Here is an 18400-nt window from a genome sequence, read left to right as displayed (position 1 = left end):
TTGCCTGGTATTTGGTTTTGAGGACCTATTCCCATGTTGCAGTCACATGAGGTCCTCACTTAACAACCCGCAGGGTTTGCCACTAATTGATGGCAGTGGGGACTGCCCGGTTTGTCAGTGCTAAGCAAGGAGTTCACACGAGGTCCCACACTTTATAACCACATATTTAACAATTGAAATTCCAGTCTCGTGACCTGAGGACTACCTGTACTTACGTCTTATAATAATAAATTATTTAAACAAAGCTTTCCCTGTAGTAGTAATTTGTAATTGCCTTTTGGATTGTAACTCCAGGGAGATTACAAATGCTAATATATATATATATATTTTTTCTTTTTTAAAACTACAAGGTGGCTAGCCATGAATTAAAGATACCGCTATCTTACATACACCACTATGAAAGAACGACAGTCACAATACCGAACGCAATTGCTACCGGGGGATCAATCGGTGCAGATGTCAATGGGAAAGCAGTCCAGGTTAGATGCATAAATCAGTGGTGTTCTTTTCAACTCATTTGAAATGTGATGGAACTTAATCCTTCTGACATTAAGCTTTACCTTTTTGTGAATGGGAGCCTTCCTTCCCCCCCCCCCCCAGCTGCTGCTAGATTTGAAAGATGGGGAGAATCTCAATGATAAGAGTCTTTGCAGTTTAAAGGATCATCATCAAACCATTAGTGAAGGGAAAGATCTATGCCTCTAGAGGCTTCCTGCTGTGAGAGTAGGGAGTGCTGATGGGAAAAGAGCCGAGGTGGCGCAGTGGTTAGGGTGCAGTACTGCAGGCCACTTCAGCTGACTGTTATCTGCAGTTCGGCGGTTCTAATCTCACCGGCTCAAGGTTGACTCAGCCTTCCATCCTTCCGAGGTGGGTGAAATGAGGACCCAGACTGTGGGGGCGATAGGCTGACTCTGTAAACCGCTTAGAGAGTGCTGAAAGCCCTATGAAGCGGTATATAAGTCTAACTGCTACTGCTACTACTGCTACTACTAAAATGTTCCAACCTGATATAGGAATATAGGACGTTTGTCTTAAAAGAAATAGTTTGGCGTCCAATTAAATTGTTTACATTTTTGGGTTTAAAAGATAGACGCTGCCAGAAGTTGCCATCTTTTTCTAATAAAGATCCTTCTGTTTTCATAGCTATATTACAGCCATAGTGGAAGTTTTTTCTGCCTTTATACAGAAACTGAGTTCATACATCACCCTGAAGCATAAATGATTTCTTAGATTTTGACATGTGTGAACTCAGGCAGCATTTATGGGGGAACAGGTCAAGGAGTGTTTATTTATTAGATTTACATTCTATCTTTACTTCAAGAGCTCTATGTAGATGCATAATGTCCCGTCCCCTTCTCCACCCCCTAGCAATGCTCTATGAAGGGCTGAAAGTGTTTGGTCTAAAATTACCCACTCAGTTTCCATGTCTGAGGATGAACGAGATTTAGAACCTGTGTCTTCCTAGTGCTAATTCAAAACTTCACCATCATAGAGTTGCAAATACAAAAAACAATTGTAATTTTATAGATCATACCAAATATAACTTACTGCAACATATGAACTTAGTCAATATCTTTCCATGTTTCATTTAAGGCGTACAGGAGATCACAAATTCATTCTTTAATACCTTAATAAAAGAAACAGGTATTATCTGATTTAAGTTGCTACAGCATTATTAACAAACAAAATAGAGCAGTTTTTGCTAAACATCTTTTTCCATTCCAAAGAGATTGAGCTCTAATGCCTGCAATAGCCAAACAAGTCTGAGCTAAAGATTGCAGAAAGCTGATAGAAAATTTTGAGAATTAAAGAATCTGCTTGGGAAAGCTTTAGCAAACAGCACTGGGCCAGAGAAATTCATTTTGACTTAGTGTAAAATAGCATCTTCATCCCGCTGCTCTGTGTCATTGTCTAGTTGCAGAAAAGCAATTGAAGTTCAGTTATATTTGCTTTCAAAAATAATTAAACAGCTGTATTATTCCTTTCCCCATAACAAGTACTCACATTTTCTGTTACAATGTGCACTTAGTAAAGCAGTGTTGTATTCTTTTGTACTGCATTTTGGCATGTGAGCTTCTGTGATGCTAGAAAATTTTTAACAACATTATAGTTTCTGTTAAGAAAAAAATCCTTCAATTATTCAAGTTAACATTAAAAATGTCCCAATTCTTGCAGAAAAAGATGGCAATCCCTCTATGCAACACTTAAATGTGCCTTTTAAAAATAAAATTTGGATAACATCTTAACAATAATGTGCATTCTTTGGGACTAATTTTCCCTGTTTTCTTTGGTATCATCTTCTACAGAATGCTTGTCAAATTCTAATGAAGCGCCTTGAGCCAATCATTAAAAAAAATCCTAAAGGAAAGTGGGAAGATTGGGTAGGTATCATTTACATTTTTAAAACAGAATAATTTTAACCCTATTCAGGATAATAGTTTTTAATATATTAACTATAAGTATAGGAACAGCGCAGAAGTTAAAGAGAACACCATATCAAAATAGTCAGCAATTCTAAATTTATCTAACAGGAAGCATTGGTGATATATGTCATTTCTTGGTACCACTAAACTTTGGATTGTTGTCCAAAGTCCAAACTTTAAGTTGTCGAGCCGAGGTGGCGCAGTGGTTAGAGTGCAGTACTGCAGGCCACTTCAGCTGACTGCTATCTGCAGTTCAGCGGTTCAAATCTCACCGGCTCAGGGTTGACTCAGCCTTCCATCCTTCCGAGGTGGGTGAAATGAGGACCCAGACTGTGCGGGCGATATGCTGACTCTGTAAACCGCTTAGAGAGGGCTGAAAGCCCTATGAAGCGGTATATAAGTCTAACTGCTATTGCTATTGCTATTGTCTAATTTCAGCAATGAACTCATTCTGGTGACGTGTGATATTTACTGATGCTCTGTGCACAATGGGCTCTCTCGTAGGATCCTAAGAATAGAATAACCAACTCAGTATTCTTTGGAGATAGTCCATTCCCTTTTTAATGAACATTTTGGACAAGATTTTTTTAAAAAGAGTAAGAAGCTATAAGTACATTCAAGAACACTGGAAGTAGAAAGTGTGTGAGTACTCATAAAATTAATGTTTGAGCCAAGATGGCTACTTCATGCAACTTTGTCTAGAAGCATCTTCTACACCTAGTCTTAAAATTGATGTGGATCCAGGGAAGTTGCTTAATGTCAGCAAAGATACATTTTTAGAAAGTAATCCTAGATGTACAAGCGAACAAATTCAACATGAGGTTTTTTTTTTCACACCTCTCTTATGCAAAGAAGGAAGGCTGACCTTTAATATCCCCATTTTGGTTTCCTTTTATGCACAAATACATTTTTTGTCAGCATTACAAATGTTTCCACTTAACTATTTACTTCTTTCAGATTAAAGCTGCCTACGAGGAAAGCATCAGCCTCTCTGCAACTGGCTTCTTCAAGTAAGCAATTTGTTCCAAATTCCTAAATGGCTTTATTTTTTTAATAGCAAAGGTGATAAATCAGGACTTAATGGGGATTTCACGTGTTGAATATCACTGCAGACTTGGGAGGGCGAGAGCAAACAAGATTGTTCTCAAAGGCCCTATACTAGAAAGATATTGAAGAGTACCGGGTGTAAGACAGAGGCTTGGGGTACACCACTGTATACTTCCTTCCATGTAGATCAGTGGTGGGTTTCAAAAATTGTTCGAACCTACTGTGTGGGTGTGGCCTCCTTTGTGGGAGTGGCTTGCCGTCCATGTGACCGGATGGGAGTGGCTTGCTGCCCATGTGACCGGATATGAAGATGCCAACGACACTTGTCAGAACCACCTTCAATTACCTCACACACAGCACTGGCATGCATAAGAATAGGATGTAAACTTGTTTTTTAAAAGGCATCTTTGGTTTGCGTTAAAACAACTTCAACACACGCAATGTTCTGATTGCACCACAAACGCAGTAGTCATCCTTACCTTTCACAGAGGCACGGAGTTTTATAAATAGGAGCATGATAGTGTAGAACAATCATATCCAAGGACCAGTGGTGGGTTTCAAACATTTTTGGAACCTCTTCTGTAGGTGTGGCCTGCTTTCCGGGTCCACTGGTGGAACCTCTTCTAACTGGTTTGGTAGATTTGATGAACCGGTTCTACCGAATAGGTGCGAACTGGTAGGAACCCACCTCTGATGTCGATGCAGTTCCATTAAGGACTACCTGTTGAGTGTGGTTGGTCAGCCAGTTACAAATCCATTGTTATTTTACATTGTCAAGCAACCACACTTCTTTTGCATGCAAATGACCCTGCATCTACTGTACCTGTGCAATACCATGTGATCTGCAGCTGTTACTATCTGACCTTCTCCGCTAAATGATGAAAAAGAGTTGATGGCCAAGTATATTCAAACAAGGCTCAATTGCACAATAGCAATAGAACTCTTAAGAATTTTAACCCAGTAATCCTTAACAGAGCCATAGGGACATTAAAGGAGCAACCCAAAATTGCACTACTTTTGGCAACAACAAATGTTGTTACTGGCAAATCATTTCAAATGTGCAGCACTCTTCAGTTAGCTTTGCTGGTGCTTCTGACATGAATACAGACGGAACAGATCCAAATCTGAAAATGAAAGGATGAAACAAGCTATTGACTTGCTTATCACACTCTGCACATGAATAATCATCTTAATTAGAAACAGAACCATTGGGCACTGATGCACAAGAGAGCCTGATTGGAAGTGATAATGAGATCAGAAAAATGTAATACCTGTATACGTTTTATCCTGACATAAGGGAAGGTTGATAGTACCTTAATTCTCTGGAGAGAGCACAGAGAAACAGAAGGGAAGGATTTCCTTCTGGTATTGTCTAGCTCAATGTGAATGTTTTAAATATGCCAACAGATGAGGTCCAAAAATATTTTATAATTGGGATTGGGAAAAGTCATTAATTGACTCCAGTGACGTGTGGTGAGGTTTATGGCCGGTGAGACAAGCGAGCAAAAGCCAACCTATGTCTGCCAGCGTCGGGGCTTCGGCGGGGCTCTATGGCCGGCGTGGCGCCATGGCTTTAAAGTCCCGCGCTGTACCAGCCATAAAGCGGGACGCGTCCCGCTCTATGGCCGGCGCAGCGGCATGGCTTTAAAAAATAAAAAATAACAAATAAAGTGCCAGTCCGCACGCCAGCAGAGGTGGGTAAAACACACACACACACACACACACACACACACACACACATTACTTATAATAATACAAATTACAATTACTTACAAATTACAATAATTTTGAATTCCTCCCTCCGACCCACATACCTTTTCCAGCTGTTTCACAGAGGATTTCAACTCTGCTCTTGTCTGCCATGATGAAAATGTAAAAATGTAAAAGGCAAGAGCTGCTGAGGTCAGGCTGGATTAGCTGCTGCCAGAGTCCCCAATGGATGACTCTGCTTAACTGTTTAAAAAAAGCCTCTAAAAAAAGCGCCCTCTACAGGAGGAGGCGAGAGAACCACGTGCCTCCTTTGCATAAGGAATTTTTCGGCTTTTAACCCTTGCTTAACTCTGCTCAAGTGATCATAAAGTCAGACTAAATGAGGCACGTGATTCTCTCACCTCCTCCTGTAGGGGGCACTTTTTCAGAGGCTTTTTAAAGCAGTTAAGCACTAAGCAGAGTCATCCACTGTGACTCTGGCAGCAACTACCTCAGCCTTTTTCCTTTTAATTTTTCTTTTCTTTTCATGATAACAGTGGTGAGGCCCTGCCTCCCCTGACTGCACGTCACTGACTGACTCAAAGGGAAAGGCAGAGGCTATCATTTTGGAGCAGCTCAGTGTAACAGTGTTAATGTTTGGCAAAAGCTGTGTGTCCTATTTATTTGAGTCACAAACTCCGGCAGTTCAGAAGTTACCACAGCAAATTCCAGGTCTCTTATGAACCCTTAATTAGATACAGCAGGAAATGACCACTGGCATTGTTTTTTTTTTCTATCTAGCAATCAATTTCCATTTTGGTTTTTTCCACTGAAACAGAGGGAGCTTCTTAATCTCACCCCAGATCCTTTTTTTTTTTTATTTCTTTCAAAGTATCTTAATACTTTGATCATTTCACATGACTTGTGTACGTCTGTTTGAAAAGATTTATAAAGGAAACTCTCTCATTTCCCCCCCCCCCTTTTCCCATCAGGGGATATGTTGTCAATATGGACTGGGAGAAAGGAGAAGGCCACGCATTTGCATATTACGTTTTTGCTGCAGCGTGTTCTGAAGTTGAGATTGACTGCCTCACTGGTGACCATAAGGTAAGTCCAGTCCGAAAGTGGACCATAATTTCCACTCTTCTGCTCAACCATGGGATAGCCTACGGGGTAGCCCTTCTGCCTTTTGGGTTTTTTGCTGAAGCAATTCTCAACCACCAAACATTTTGAAGGATAAACATAGAGAGATCGTAACATTTATCAGCAGGTATTTCAAAGATACAAACACTTAAATATTGATATGATCATTCATCTCACAACAGAGTCTCCAGTTGGTATACAAGGATTGAAACACTAATCACATAAGAGCCGAGGTGGCGCAGTGGTTAGGGTGCAGTACTGCAGGCCACTTCAGCTGACTGCTATCTGCAGTTCAGCGGTTCTAATCTCACCGGCTCAAGGTTGACTCAGCCTTCCATCCTTCCGAGGTGGGTAAAATGAGGACCCGGATTGTTGTTGGGGGCGATATGCTGACTCTGTAAACCGCTTAGAGGGGGCTGAAAGCCCTATGAAGCGGTATATAAGTCTAACTGCTATTGCTATTGCTATTGCTAAAATCCCCAGCATTCAAGAATAAAATAATGATCCCAATCACATCATAGTTCACCTTGTACTAAATCTGGGCAGAGCAGTGGGAGAAAGGCAGCCCCATAAGTAGCCTGTCCTCATGTCATGTAGAGCTTGATAGGTGATAATAAGCATCTTTCATCACACCAAAAAGCCTACTGGAATCCAGTACAGCTTGTGGAGCAGAAGTGTCATACAAGTATTTAACAAGAAATGCCAAAGACTGCCCACACTGCCGCTTCCTGGAGCAGCTCGGCTTCCAAGTCCTGTTTAAGTGCAGCCCCATGTACAGCAAGTGATAATAATCCAAACAGAAATTAAGGTATAAGTCACCGCGAGTAAGACCTTCCAGTCCAGATCTGGGTGCAATTGAGGAATGAAACTGTGCAAAGCACACACACACCCCTTCCCATTACAGCTCCTACCTGCTCCTACTGTAAATCCAGTAGGAATGCAAAATTACATACTGACTGGGGAACTGTACCAGTGGTGGGTTTCAAAAATTGTTCAAACCTACTCTGTGGGTGTGGCCTCCTTTGTGGGAGTGGCTTGCTGCCCATGTGACCGGATGGGAGTGGCTTGCCACCCATGTGACCAGATATGAAGATGCCGACGACACTTGTCAGAACCACCTTAAATCACCTCACACACAGCACTGACATGCATAAGAATAGGATGTAAACTTGTTTTTTAAAAGGCATCTTTGGTTTGCCTTAAAACAACTTCAACACACGCAATGTTCTGATTGCACCACAAACGCAGCAGTCATCCTTACCTTTCACAGAGGCACTGAATTTTATAAATATGAGCATGATAGTATAGAATAATCATATCCAAGGACCAGTGGTGGGTTTCAAAAAATTTTGGAGCCTCTTCTGTAGGTGTGGCCTGCTTTCCGGGTCCACTTGTGGAACCTTTCTAACCGGTTCGGTAGATTTGACGAACCAGTTCTACCAAATAGGTGCGAACTGGTAGGAACCCACCTCTGAACTGTACCTTTGACAGGGTTAAAGATGGAAAATCTCAGTAAGTGACAATGTGAGGGTAGCTTAAAACTGAACCCTCACCCAGACCTTTACAGTTTCTAGGCATCAGGAAAGGAATAGGGTATTATTAGCATATTGATGATATGGCATCCTGTGCCAGCAGATGATAGCAGTTTCATGTAGATATTAAGTTGGGATGGGGAGAATGCAGAGCCCTGAGGCACCTCACAAAGCAGAACTTCACGCTTGACTTTTCCCACCCTGCTAACACCAACTGGAAGCGGCTCTAAGGACATGACTAAAACCACTATACTATGATAACTTCCATTCCAATACCCTAAACCAGCATAGAAGGACACCATGATCAGTGACCAAAACCCAACTGAGAGGTCAAGGCTGAGCAGAATGGATGCATTTTCCCATACTGAGCTTCCAAGAGATCATCAACAAGCAGAATCAATACCATTTTAGCATCATAATCAGGCTTGAATCCTGACTGAAAAGAGTTCAAATCATCTACATCTTCCAGAAGTCAGAAGACAGCTAGGCAAAAAGAGCTGACAACGTGATGAGCAAAATCCCAGTCGGAGTGATCAACATTTTGAGCAGCAAATTCAAAGTTGCCTCGGCCTGTCACAATGACAATGCATGCCCCACCACTCCCTACGATCCAGCCACAAAGCACTGGGACTCCTACATGATGAGATTTGAGTGCTTCATGGAGGCCAATGACCTTCTTGGCCTATCGGACTCTTCCTGAGTTGCTGTGGGCCTGAAGTTTTCAATACCGTAAACGCACTGTCCATGCCAACCCCGATACAGATGGTCACCTGGTCCATGCTACAGAGCAGGCTTAAGATGTACTATGTTTTAAAACCGTCCAAATTCTTGCAGCAGCACGAATTCAATTTGCGAAGCCAAAAAGAAGGGGAGACCATCAACCAGCACATTGCCACTCTTCATAAGGCCTCAGGGTACTGCGAGTTTAGAGAATTGGACAAGTTGCTGCTCAATTGAATCATCTGCGGAGTGAGGGACATCAACCTACAGTGGCGGCGGCTGGCCAAGATGAACCTCACACTACAGATGGCATTGGATGAGGCCAGAGCAACAGAATCGTCAACCAAGTCTACTGTCACTCGCCAGAAGCATGGCAGCCCGAAAAATATGCGTCAAGCTGTCACAGTGCATCGCGAAACCACCAAATGTGATTTCTCATCTGACAACGAGGAAGAGGTTTGCCACCTTTGTTCAGAGAGGAAAAAACCACCTTAAGAGGCTGAGGGATGTTTTCCTCCATGTGCAGGCTGTGGAGGAAATCAGTCTCTGGCTTGGATCAAGAGTTCTCATGAACTCCCAAGTGGTTGGTGATGGTTTTTTTGGACAGAACAGATCCTATTAGAGCTATCAAATGCAGAAAAATATTGTGCTTAGGATCCTCCCTCCCTTAGCCTATTTCTCTTCATAACGTAGCAGACATATAGCCATACTTAGAGGCTCCAGAAGGACAAGCTCAAAAGTGCAGTGCCTTCCAGCCCAAGCCCCCAAATGTTATCATGCCTGCTGGAAAAACTTCCCCAAATTTTATGGTAATAATATATTTGTCCTTATAATATCATATGCTTGAATGTCCGTAGTTTTTCATTTTTTTCCTGCACTGCTATACAATGTTTTGATGATAATTTCTCTTTGTAACAGAATCTCCGAACTGACATTGTCATAGATGGTAGTTTCAGCATCAATCCAGGCATTGACATAGGGCAGGTATGTACTTTAAATTCCCACCTTATTGTAACTACACACACACACCCATACAAGGGTGGGTTTCAACCGGTTCGCGGCGTTCCCCGCGAACCGGTTGGTCGGCGAACCCGGAAGTAAGTAACTTTCGGGAACGGCGAAGGGCCCACCCGCCCACCCGCGCTCCTTACCGGTCTTTAAAGGCTTCTGCGCTTCCACGCAGGCGCATGGCACATACAGCGCCTGTGCGATTCTCCGCGAGCAGCTGGATGGCACATACAGCGCCTGCACGAGTCTCCGCGAGCAGCTGGAGCATCGCGCAGGCGCTAAGACGCATGCGTGAACTGCGCGCGTGCATGAGGACGCCGCCGGCCCCGTTCCAACCGGTTCGGTTGGAACGGGATTAGCAACCCACCCCTGCACCCATACTCTCTCACACACACACTACACTTGATCTTAGCCAAAAGGCCGAGAAGCTATTTATTGTAACTACAAGCAAACAACCTTTCCTGAAAGATCAAGGAAATGAATCCCAGTTGCATGTTATTGTTCAGATCCTTCCTTCCTTCCTTCCTTCCTTCCTTCCTTCCTTCCTTCCTTCCTTCCTTCCTTCTACCCCTCCTTCCCTCCCTTCTTTCTCCCTTCTAACAGGCAAGTAAGTGGCTCAGCGGTGGGAATTACTTACCTCCCCTACCAGTTTGCAAATGTGAGCACACATACGCATGTGCAGCGCTCACGCATTACAGATGGGCGGAGCCTCCCCCAACTGCCGCTACCAGTTCACCCGAACCAGAGAGAACCAGATGAATACCACCTCTGAAGTGGCTGCTGTTACATGGAAGAAGAAGCAAGAGATTGTGAGACTGGCTGGGGAACTGTCACACAATATTGAAAATAAAGATCATGTGACTGCAGCAGCTGCTAGTAGCCCAAATTTAATTCCCTTAGGAGTCATGGATTTTGGACACATTCTTCTATTTAGTCCAAAGTAGCTTTTTGCCCTATGATATAACATTTTGCCCAGTTAAATCTCATGACAATGAGAATTGTAGTAGTAAATACATAGAAAATGTGGTAAGTAAAAAGATAAATTAAATGTTACCGTATAATTTTCTTATCAATCCTGGGATAGGCTGGAATAATTAAACAAGAGTGTGATGCTTTTGTATATTCCCGATGCAGAGTTCAGTTTTTTCTTATTGATCGTATTGCATTCTTATAGATTTGGTAATCTACACTATTGATTTATTTTATTTTATTTTTGTATTGTTTCACATTTTAATATTAAGAAGCTTCTAAGCACCATGGTTGTAGAGAAATAATGCAAATCTGCATTAATTTTTAGTCCATCTTGGCATTTTTATTTCCAGATTGCTCCTGGTGTCACAATTAGTAACAAACGTGTTACTGTAAGACATTTTTTTTATTTTTGCATCTTTTTTTTAAACTTTCTCTTTCCAATCAAACTACAATATATGTGATTTGTTTCAGGAACAAAAAAACTAAATGGAAGAAAAGAGGGATGTAATTAGGGCAAAAGGCCTAAGATTATAGCAATGAAATATTTGCAAAAAGGAATTTCTGATAAACATAAAACAGAAGCAGTGCTTGGAAGAACAAAGTGTAGTAGCTAATTCATTGACAGCTGCAGCTGAAAAAGATTGTGTTCAAAATCTCAAGCACCCGTGGACTTCTCAGAATAGATGTTTGAGAAAGAGGTTCTCTTTATCCTTTGGGACATAGACTACTATTAATGTATCCTGTAAGTCATTTCTCTATGAGATGGGCTGTGAATAAATTTAATAAATTAATTAATATGTCTTCCTTCAGTAATGGTGGGAATGGACTTGTTGGAATGGAGAAGTCATTGTGCAGAAGGGCAGGGGACCAAAGAGCCACTTCTTGCTGTTGTTCCTTTAATTCTAGATAAATATTGCTTATGTGGTGAAGTTGAAATATTTATTTATTTAATTATTATTAAAATTTATATGCCACCCAATCCCGAAGGACTCCGGGCGGCTTACAAAAAAAGAAAAAAAAAGAGAAGGAAAAAAAACAGGAAGAAAAAAAAGACAGTTTAAAATCACAAAACCAGTTGCATTCATTCTAATGGGGGCTGGACCTCAACAATGAGGTCAACAGCCCCCAGGCCTGCCGGAACAGCCAGGTTTTAACAGCTTTCCTGAAGGCCATGAGAGTGGGTAAGGTCCGGATCTCTGGAGATAGCTGATTCCACAGAGTCGGAGCAGCCACAGAGAAGGCTCTCCTCCGGGGGCCCACCAGCTGACACTGACCGGCTGACGGCATCTGAAGGAGGCCCACTCTGTGGGATCTTAATGGCCGCTGGGAGGTATGTGGCGGTAGGCTGTCTCGAAGGTACATATGATGGGGCAACAGAAAAAACCCTAACTGGCAAATAAATCTTTAAAAGAAAATTATAAATAATAAGAAACCTCCTATGTGAATATAAATTAAGAGTGGATGGCAGTTAATAGAAAGCCAATATGCATTTTCTACATTTTGTGGAAAGTTCCTTAAGTCCAAAGCATCCTGGGATAGGATGGAATAATTAAACAAGAATGGAAAGCCAGCATATAATGTGACGTGTGATTTATCATGTCAGGATATCATCTATCCTATCCTTCATTTTAGTGGATTCTCATAAGTCAACAGAAGTGTCCAATATATATCTCCAAGTTTAAGAAACTTGTTAGAATTACTGCTCTGCAGAAATACAAAAAAGATTGTTTCTACAGCACTAGCCTATTCACATTCAGGGAAACAAACTTCCAAGGAAATATACTTAGTGTACGGCAAACTTAAGAAGTTATTGTTTTCTTAGAAGAAATATATAAAAAACAGAAAATGTGTATTTTATTTTTCTCAGGTTGAAGGAGGCTTTGTTCAGGGACTTGGATTGTATACAACAGAAGAAATAAAATTCTCTCCAGAAGGACAGCAGTATACATTGGGTCCTGACACATATAAGATACCGGGTCTTTGTGATATTCCAGAAGAGATTAGAATCTTCTTGCTGCCAAACTCAACAAATCCAATTGCTATCTATTCCTCCAGGGTAAGCAAATAATATAGATTGTCCTGGGATTATAGCAGTAATAGCAATAGCAGTTACTTATATACCGCTTCATAGGGCTTTCAGCCCTCTCTAAGTGGTTTACAGAGTCAGCATATCGCCCCCACAGTCTGGGTCCTCATTTCACCCACCTCGGAAGGATGGAAGGCTGAGTCAACCTTGAGCCGGTGAGATTTGAACCGCCAAACTGCAGCTAACAGTCAGCTGAAGTGGCCTGCAGTACTGCACTCTAACCACTGCGCCACCTCAGCTCAGTGAAGCGAGGAACACAACCCCAAGAAGAAAATGCCAACTATTTATTTAATGATTGCTGGGTGCCTGGTTTACAAGAAAGAGGGGATATCAAACAAAAGTGGGTTGCTTCTGGTTTGGCCCAGATCGGGTGAACCAGTAGTGGCGGTGGCAGGAGGCTCCACCCACCCCCCTGGATGTTTCTGTGCATGCGCAGAAGCATCATAAGTGCACGAGCAAACTGGTCGTAAAAAAAAATGAAAATCCACCACTGATCCCAAAGTATGGGGAAAGCAAATATTTCAATTGAAGTTAAGGGCTATAAAGCAGGAAATTCTATAGATCGGATTTGGAAGCCAGTTTGTGGAAGGTAAGCAGGAGTTTGTTAGTGCACCTATTGTTAGGCAAAGAAGGCAGCAAAGGCAGGGATGTTCCACTGTTAAAAGAAATAGAATGTTGAGTCTTCAGGCTGATTGAGGATGGAACTTTGAGGATTATTACTATGTTATTACTACTTCCAGTGACGTGCGGTGAGGTTTATGGCTGGTGAGGCAAAAAGAAAGAAAGTGCCTTTTGGCCGCCCCGCCTCTATGTCCGACATGGAGGCGTCCCGCTGTTTCACAATCACAGAGGATTTCAACTCTCTCTTGCCTGCCATGATGAAAATGTAAAAATATAAAAGGAAAAAGGCAAGAGCTGCTGAGGTCAGGCTGGTTTAGCTGCTGCCAGAGTCCCCAATGGATGACTCTGCTTAACTGTTTTAAAAAGCCTCTAAAAAAAACGCCCTCTACAGGAGGAGGTGAGAGAACCAAGTGCCTCATCTACATAAGGAATTTTTCGCCTTTTAACCCTTGCTTAGCTCTGCTCGAGTGATCATAAAGATAGACTAAATGAGGCACGTGGTTCTCCCGCCTCCTCCTGTAGAGGGCGCTTTTTAAGAGGCTTTTTTAAACAGTTAAGCACTAAGCAGAGTCATCCACTGTGACTCTGGCAGCAACTAGCTCAGCCTTTTTCCTTTTAATTTTTTTTCTTTTCATGATGACAGTGGTGAGGCTCTGCCTCCCCTGACTGCACCTCACTGACTACTTCCCAGGATTGCCCTTGGCTTGTACTATGAGCTGGTGAGAAGACTTATATTCTTTGGTTAAGATGGGATTACAAGAGGTTTTTGTCTTGGGCCAGAGAGGGTCAATTTGAGTCTGATAGGATTAGGCAAAGATATGAACTTGGTTTGACCCTGATCATGTCCAAAAGACGGAGGTGAGTAGGAGGAAGGATGCAGCCTCTGTTTTGTTAAGCTTTGTTTTCCTCTTCTAAAGGATAAAAAACAGCTTGCAGACTGCTCCAGGTTTATGACTTACTTTTCCAGGAGCCATGATGATTATTTTATTTTATTGTAACAATTTAGATTTGCCCAAGCACAGGACTCCAAGCGTTGACATAAAATACAATAAAATTAAGAGCACAAGGAACAACCCTTCAATTAAATTAACGTTAAAAACAAAACATCAACATCAGATATTCAAAAAAAAAAAAAAAAAACAGGGACTTTTTCCATGTCAAAATGATCTGGGCAGAACATTTTTAGACTAACCCTACATATGGACAGTAAGATCTATATATTAATTTAGAAAGCAAGATTATTAGACAAACAGGAAATTGTTAGCCACTAGTATCTATGAAAGTAAAATGTGTAGTATTTCGGTCTAATAGCTGAGGCAATTTTGATAGACTTTTGAAGGTAGCTTGGCTTCAACTGAAAGCACATTAAATTTGGATGGTTCAGTAGTCTCACTATATGCAGTAAATCTTATATTTTTTTATAAAAGTAGTAAAATAGACTTAAGGAATCAAAATCATGTGTAAACTATGCATCACATAGTAAACATAAATATTTTCCTGAAAAGAAAAGCAGCTTTATTTTATAAAGCAATTTACAGGTAAAACGTTTATTGATGACCAAGAAAGAGGATGTTGCTTAATACTTACTAACATGCTTAACATGCAAATTAAAAATGCAAGATCTCCATAAATACTTCCATGTTGTTTTCTGTGAAAGCTGGATTTGTAAGAACCCTTTAAGTACATTTGAGGTTGTTCAGTCACTAAGTCTTGTCCGACTTTCCATGAACCCATGGATTGTAGCAGGTCAGGTTCACCTTGTCCTCCGCTGTCTCCCGGAGTGTGCCCAAACTCACGCCCACTGCATTGATGACACTATCTAAAACCATCTTATCCTCTGCCATGTCCTCCTCCATTTGCCTTCAATCTTTCCCAACATCAGAGTCTTTTCCAATGAGTCATCTCTTTTCATTTGGTGGCCATAGTATTTGAGTTTCAGTATCTGCAGTGTGTAATGTCTAGAAATGGATACGATTTCTACAAACTGTAATACATTTTCTGTATTTCCGGTTCACAAGGAACTTCGTCTTTTATGCACTGAAAATATTCCAAAGTTTTAGGATGCTGCTATCAGAATAGGAATGACTGGTTCTGATTTCAGATGTGTGGAATTATTGTACGATATAGCCTTAAAACACTAATTGTACAAGAATGTTGCACCAATAATTCCTCTCCCCTCCCCTTTGGTTATTTTTATTTTTCTCCAGGGATTGGGGGAATCTGGATTATTCCTCGGATCCTCTGTCTATTTTGCTATAAGAGACGCAGTAGGTGCTGCACGGAAGGAAAGAGGATTAAACTCTATGTTCCCACTGGAGAGTCCACTGACTGTAGAGCGGATTCGCATGGCCTGTGCTGATTATTTTACAGAGATGGTAAGACTCTGCCCTGTCATTTCCTCTATCCTTTGCTCTAACCTTCATTTCTACTTTGCAGGGCAAAGATTGTAAATGAAAGAGTATAAAACTATCGTCTGAAATGCTCAGTACTGTTCAGTTAAGTGAGAAAAAGTTAAGCTGAGAAAGAGAGATGGGGGGGGGGGAGGGTGTCTTCCTGCATCTTCCCACCCCCATCAAGCCCTGTGAGCTGGCAAATTTAGGAAAGAACCACTTGGATTACCGGAACAATCTTGATTGCTCATAGCATAATGTAACAGAAGCTTGAAAGCTTGCCAGAGGAATTCTCCCAGTCAACTGATACCTAGTGAAATTAAGGAAGAGTTACTTTGAATTCCTTTTTCACATTCACCGTCTGCCTGGACTAAACAATCTTTTCTGACTGGTTCTCCTTGTGTTTCCAAAATCACTAAGGCATTTAATCATACCGCTGCCTGATGTGATTAAAACTCTGCTATATTAGTTTATTGTGATTTTACTGCAGAAGCTGTAAAAATTCCCCCCCTTTTGAACCACCAATTTTTTAAAATAATGGGGCATGAATGTGCACTTATTGCACAAACCACATATTAAAGATCTGGAAATCCAGCAAGATCAGGCTGCTCTTCTCAAGAATGTTTATTTGAATAATCAAACTCCCCCTCTTAAAGCAACAGGATATTTATATCAAATACCCATCCCAAAAATCACGCTACAACACACTTCTCAGCAGTTTTGGACGACTGATGCAAAAGAAATATAGTACATGAGCTGAGACTGTGCCCCTGTGGACAAGGGCCATTGAAACTATAGCTCATATTCTTACTGTACTGCATCTTCTATAAGAACTCACAGACTCAATTTATAACACCTTGCCTAATAAAATAATCTTTCAAAATATGCAATCACTGTTTTAAATCAGTACAAAATAGTTTCTTTGAATGTGACCTAATTTTGCTATGATGTATGTAAAATTAGGTGAACTTTAATTGCCCATGGGTAACCCATCACCAACTCCATTATATTACTCTGTCTGCCTTTTATTGACCGTAATAAAGATTGAACGAACCACCAATTCACTGATATCACTAATCTAAAATGTTTTTTTTTTTGCTATCTTTGCTTTCTATCATTCAGATGAATTAGGCACTCTGAAATTTAGTATTATGAGTTTGTCCAGGACCAGCTCAAATATTATGAGAGTTTCTGTGAAGTTTAATTTAGGTGTGTTGTTATGCAATTCAGTAAAATAAAGTATCATGCTATTTTCTTGCCCATTAAATCTAAAAAGTTCATTTCATAGCAAAGTAATCTGAACATTTGAAATATGTTGCATAAATGCCGTGCATCATGGATTTGTATGTATGCAATTGTAACTTTATAATTGCCTTCTTAAAACACTGACCTTCGGTTTGGAGCAAAACAAAACTTCTATTTGTTATCTGCTCAAGACAGTCGGGTTCAGTGTTCATGAAATGATAGAGCAAAGCTTTGAATCCAAGGTTTTACAAAAGATTCAGGAAATATATGGAGATATATAGAGTAAGTCAATAAACTAACCAAAAGCAGATTTCAGATTTCCAAATATTTTGGAAATGTTTAAGATTAAACTTGCAAAAGAGCAGCTAAAATAAAGCAAAACAAATGTATTTTATTACAATAGCATTCTATGGTATTTTTATGCCTCAAAATATTTTTCACAACCTACTAATAGAATGCATTGTTGTAGAAAACTCCCACGTGGTTCAAATTGCAGCAATACAGAGTGTTCTATCTCTTTGCCCCACTTCTCCTTAATTGCTCTCAAGACTGGAGGAAAATGCTTTGTGTACAGGATTATATTGACCTATTACATTGCACGTAATTGTAGCAGCCCATAACAAAGCCACAGTATGTCGTGTTATATCTTATCGAGCAAGTTAAATATGCAGTCTAGAATGTTGACTATAATAATTATGTTTTATTTCATACTAAACAATCACATGATTAATTTTTCATGTTCCTTTCTTGTTTAGATTCCAAGAGACAAGCCTGGGACCTATATACCTTGGGCTATCCAAGTTGATTAATCTTCTACTTATTTGTTTTTCAATGAAGTTGTGATTTCCTTACCACATAATCTTGTACATATCTCTTCAGAAATATATCATACGGTTTTCAATGGGACATACATTCCAAATAAATGTTTATAGGACTGCATCCTTCATTGTCTGTCAAGACAATAATATTGGAACCATGTTTAGGATACTGTTGGCCAAACCTGTTCAGTTTGATCTTTAGAATCATTTTTCAACCATTTATGATCAAATTTGGTGCACCTGACACATTCCAACATGAGAGTAAAGCTGTAAGAGAAAACTTTATCTGAATGAAACCAGCAGAAACAAATAATCTTAGCAGCATCTCTCTCTCTTTCTCCCTCCCTCTCTCCCCCCCCCCTCTTTCTCATATGGTCATTTGGTGTTGTTTCTGATTTAAGGAACAGATTGTAACTGCTAAATGAGATGTAAAGAAAGATATTTTACCTATCTTTTCATTTTTCTTCTTTTTTATTATTATAAGCCACCTAGAGTAGCTCTAGAATATTTGCCTCGATAGATTGCAAATATATTTAATTTCAATTTAAGAAATAAAATTAATTTACCTACAGATGTATAATACCATATTACAATAAATATTACCTTTGTGGTAATAATGATATAAATATTTCAATGCTATTAACTGTTGCTTATGAGATGTATACCTCATCTCATCAATTGAATGAGTTGCTATAGTGGTGAAGGG

The 18400-nt window shown here is 40.5% G+C and overlaps 1 protein-coding gene across 1 annotated transcript in view; it reads left to right on the top strand.

The window, feature by feature from the left end:
• The window catches only part of AOX1 (aldehyde oxidase 1), a 74504-nt gene extending 56819 nt beyond the window's left edge, over positions 1-17685 (top strand). The window contains exons 28-35 of the mRNA XM_032234944.1: positions 351-479; positions 2307-2381; positions 3381-3433; positions 6152-6266; positions 9473-9538; positions 12402-12590; positions 15449-15616; positions 17632-17685. Coding sequence (XP_032090835.1) covers positions 351-479; positions 2307-2381; positions 3381-3433; positions 6152-6266; positions 9473-9538; positions 12402-12590; positions 15449-15616; positions 17632-17685 — 849 coding nt within the window. The remainder of the gene's footprint in view (positions 1-350; positions 480-2306; positions 2382-3380; positions 3434-6151; positions 6267-9472; positions 9539-12401; positions 12591-15448; positions 15617-17631) is intronic.
• The last annotated feature ends 715 nt before the right edge of the window (positions 17686-18400 follow it).

Source organism: Thamnophis elegans, chromosome 1 (assembly GCF_009769535.1).
Source record: "Thamnophis elegans isolate rThaEle1 chromosome 1, rThaEle1.pri, whole genome shotgun sequence".
Taxonomy (NCBI): Eukaryota; Metazoa; Chordata; class Lepidosauria; order Squamata; family Colubridae; genus Thamnophis; species Thamnophis elegans.
The sequence above is the reverse complement of the archived record's forward strand: the minus strand, read 5'-3'. Positions and strand labels throughout refer to the sequence as shown.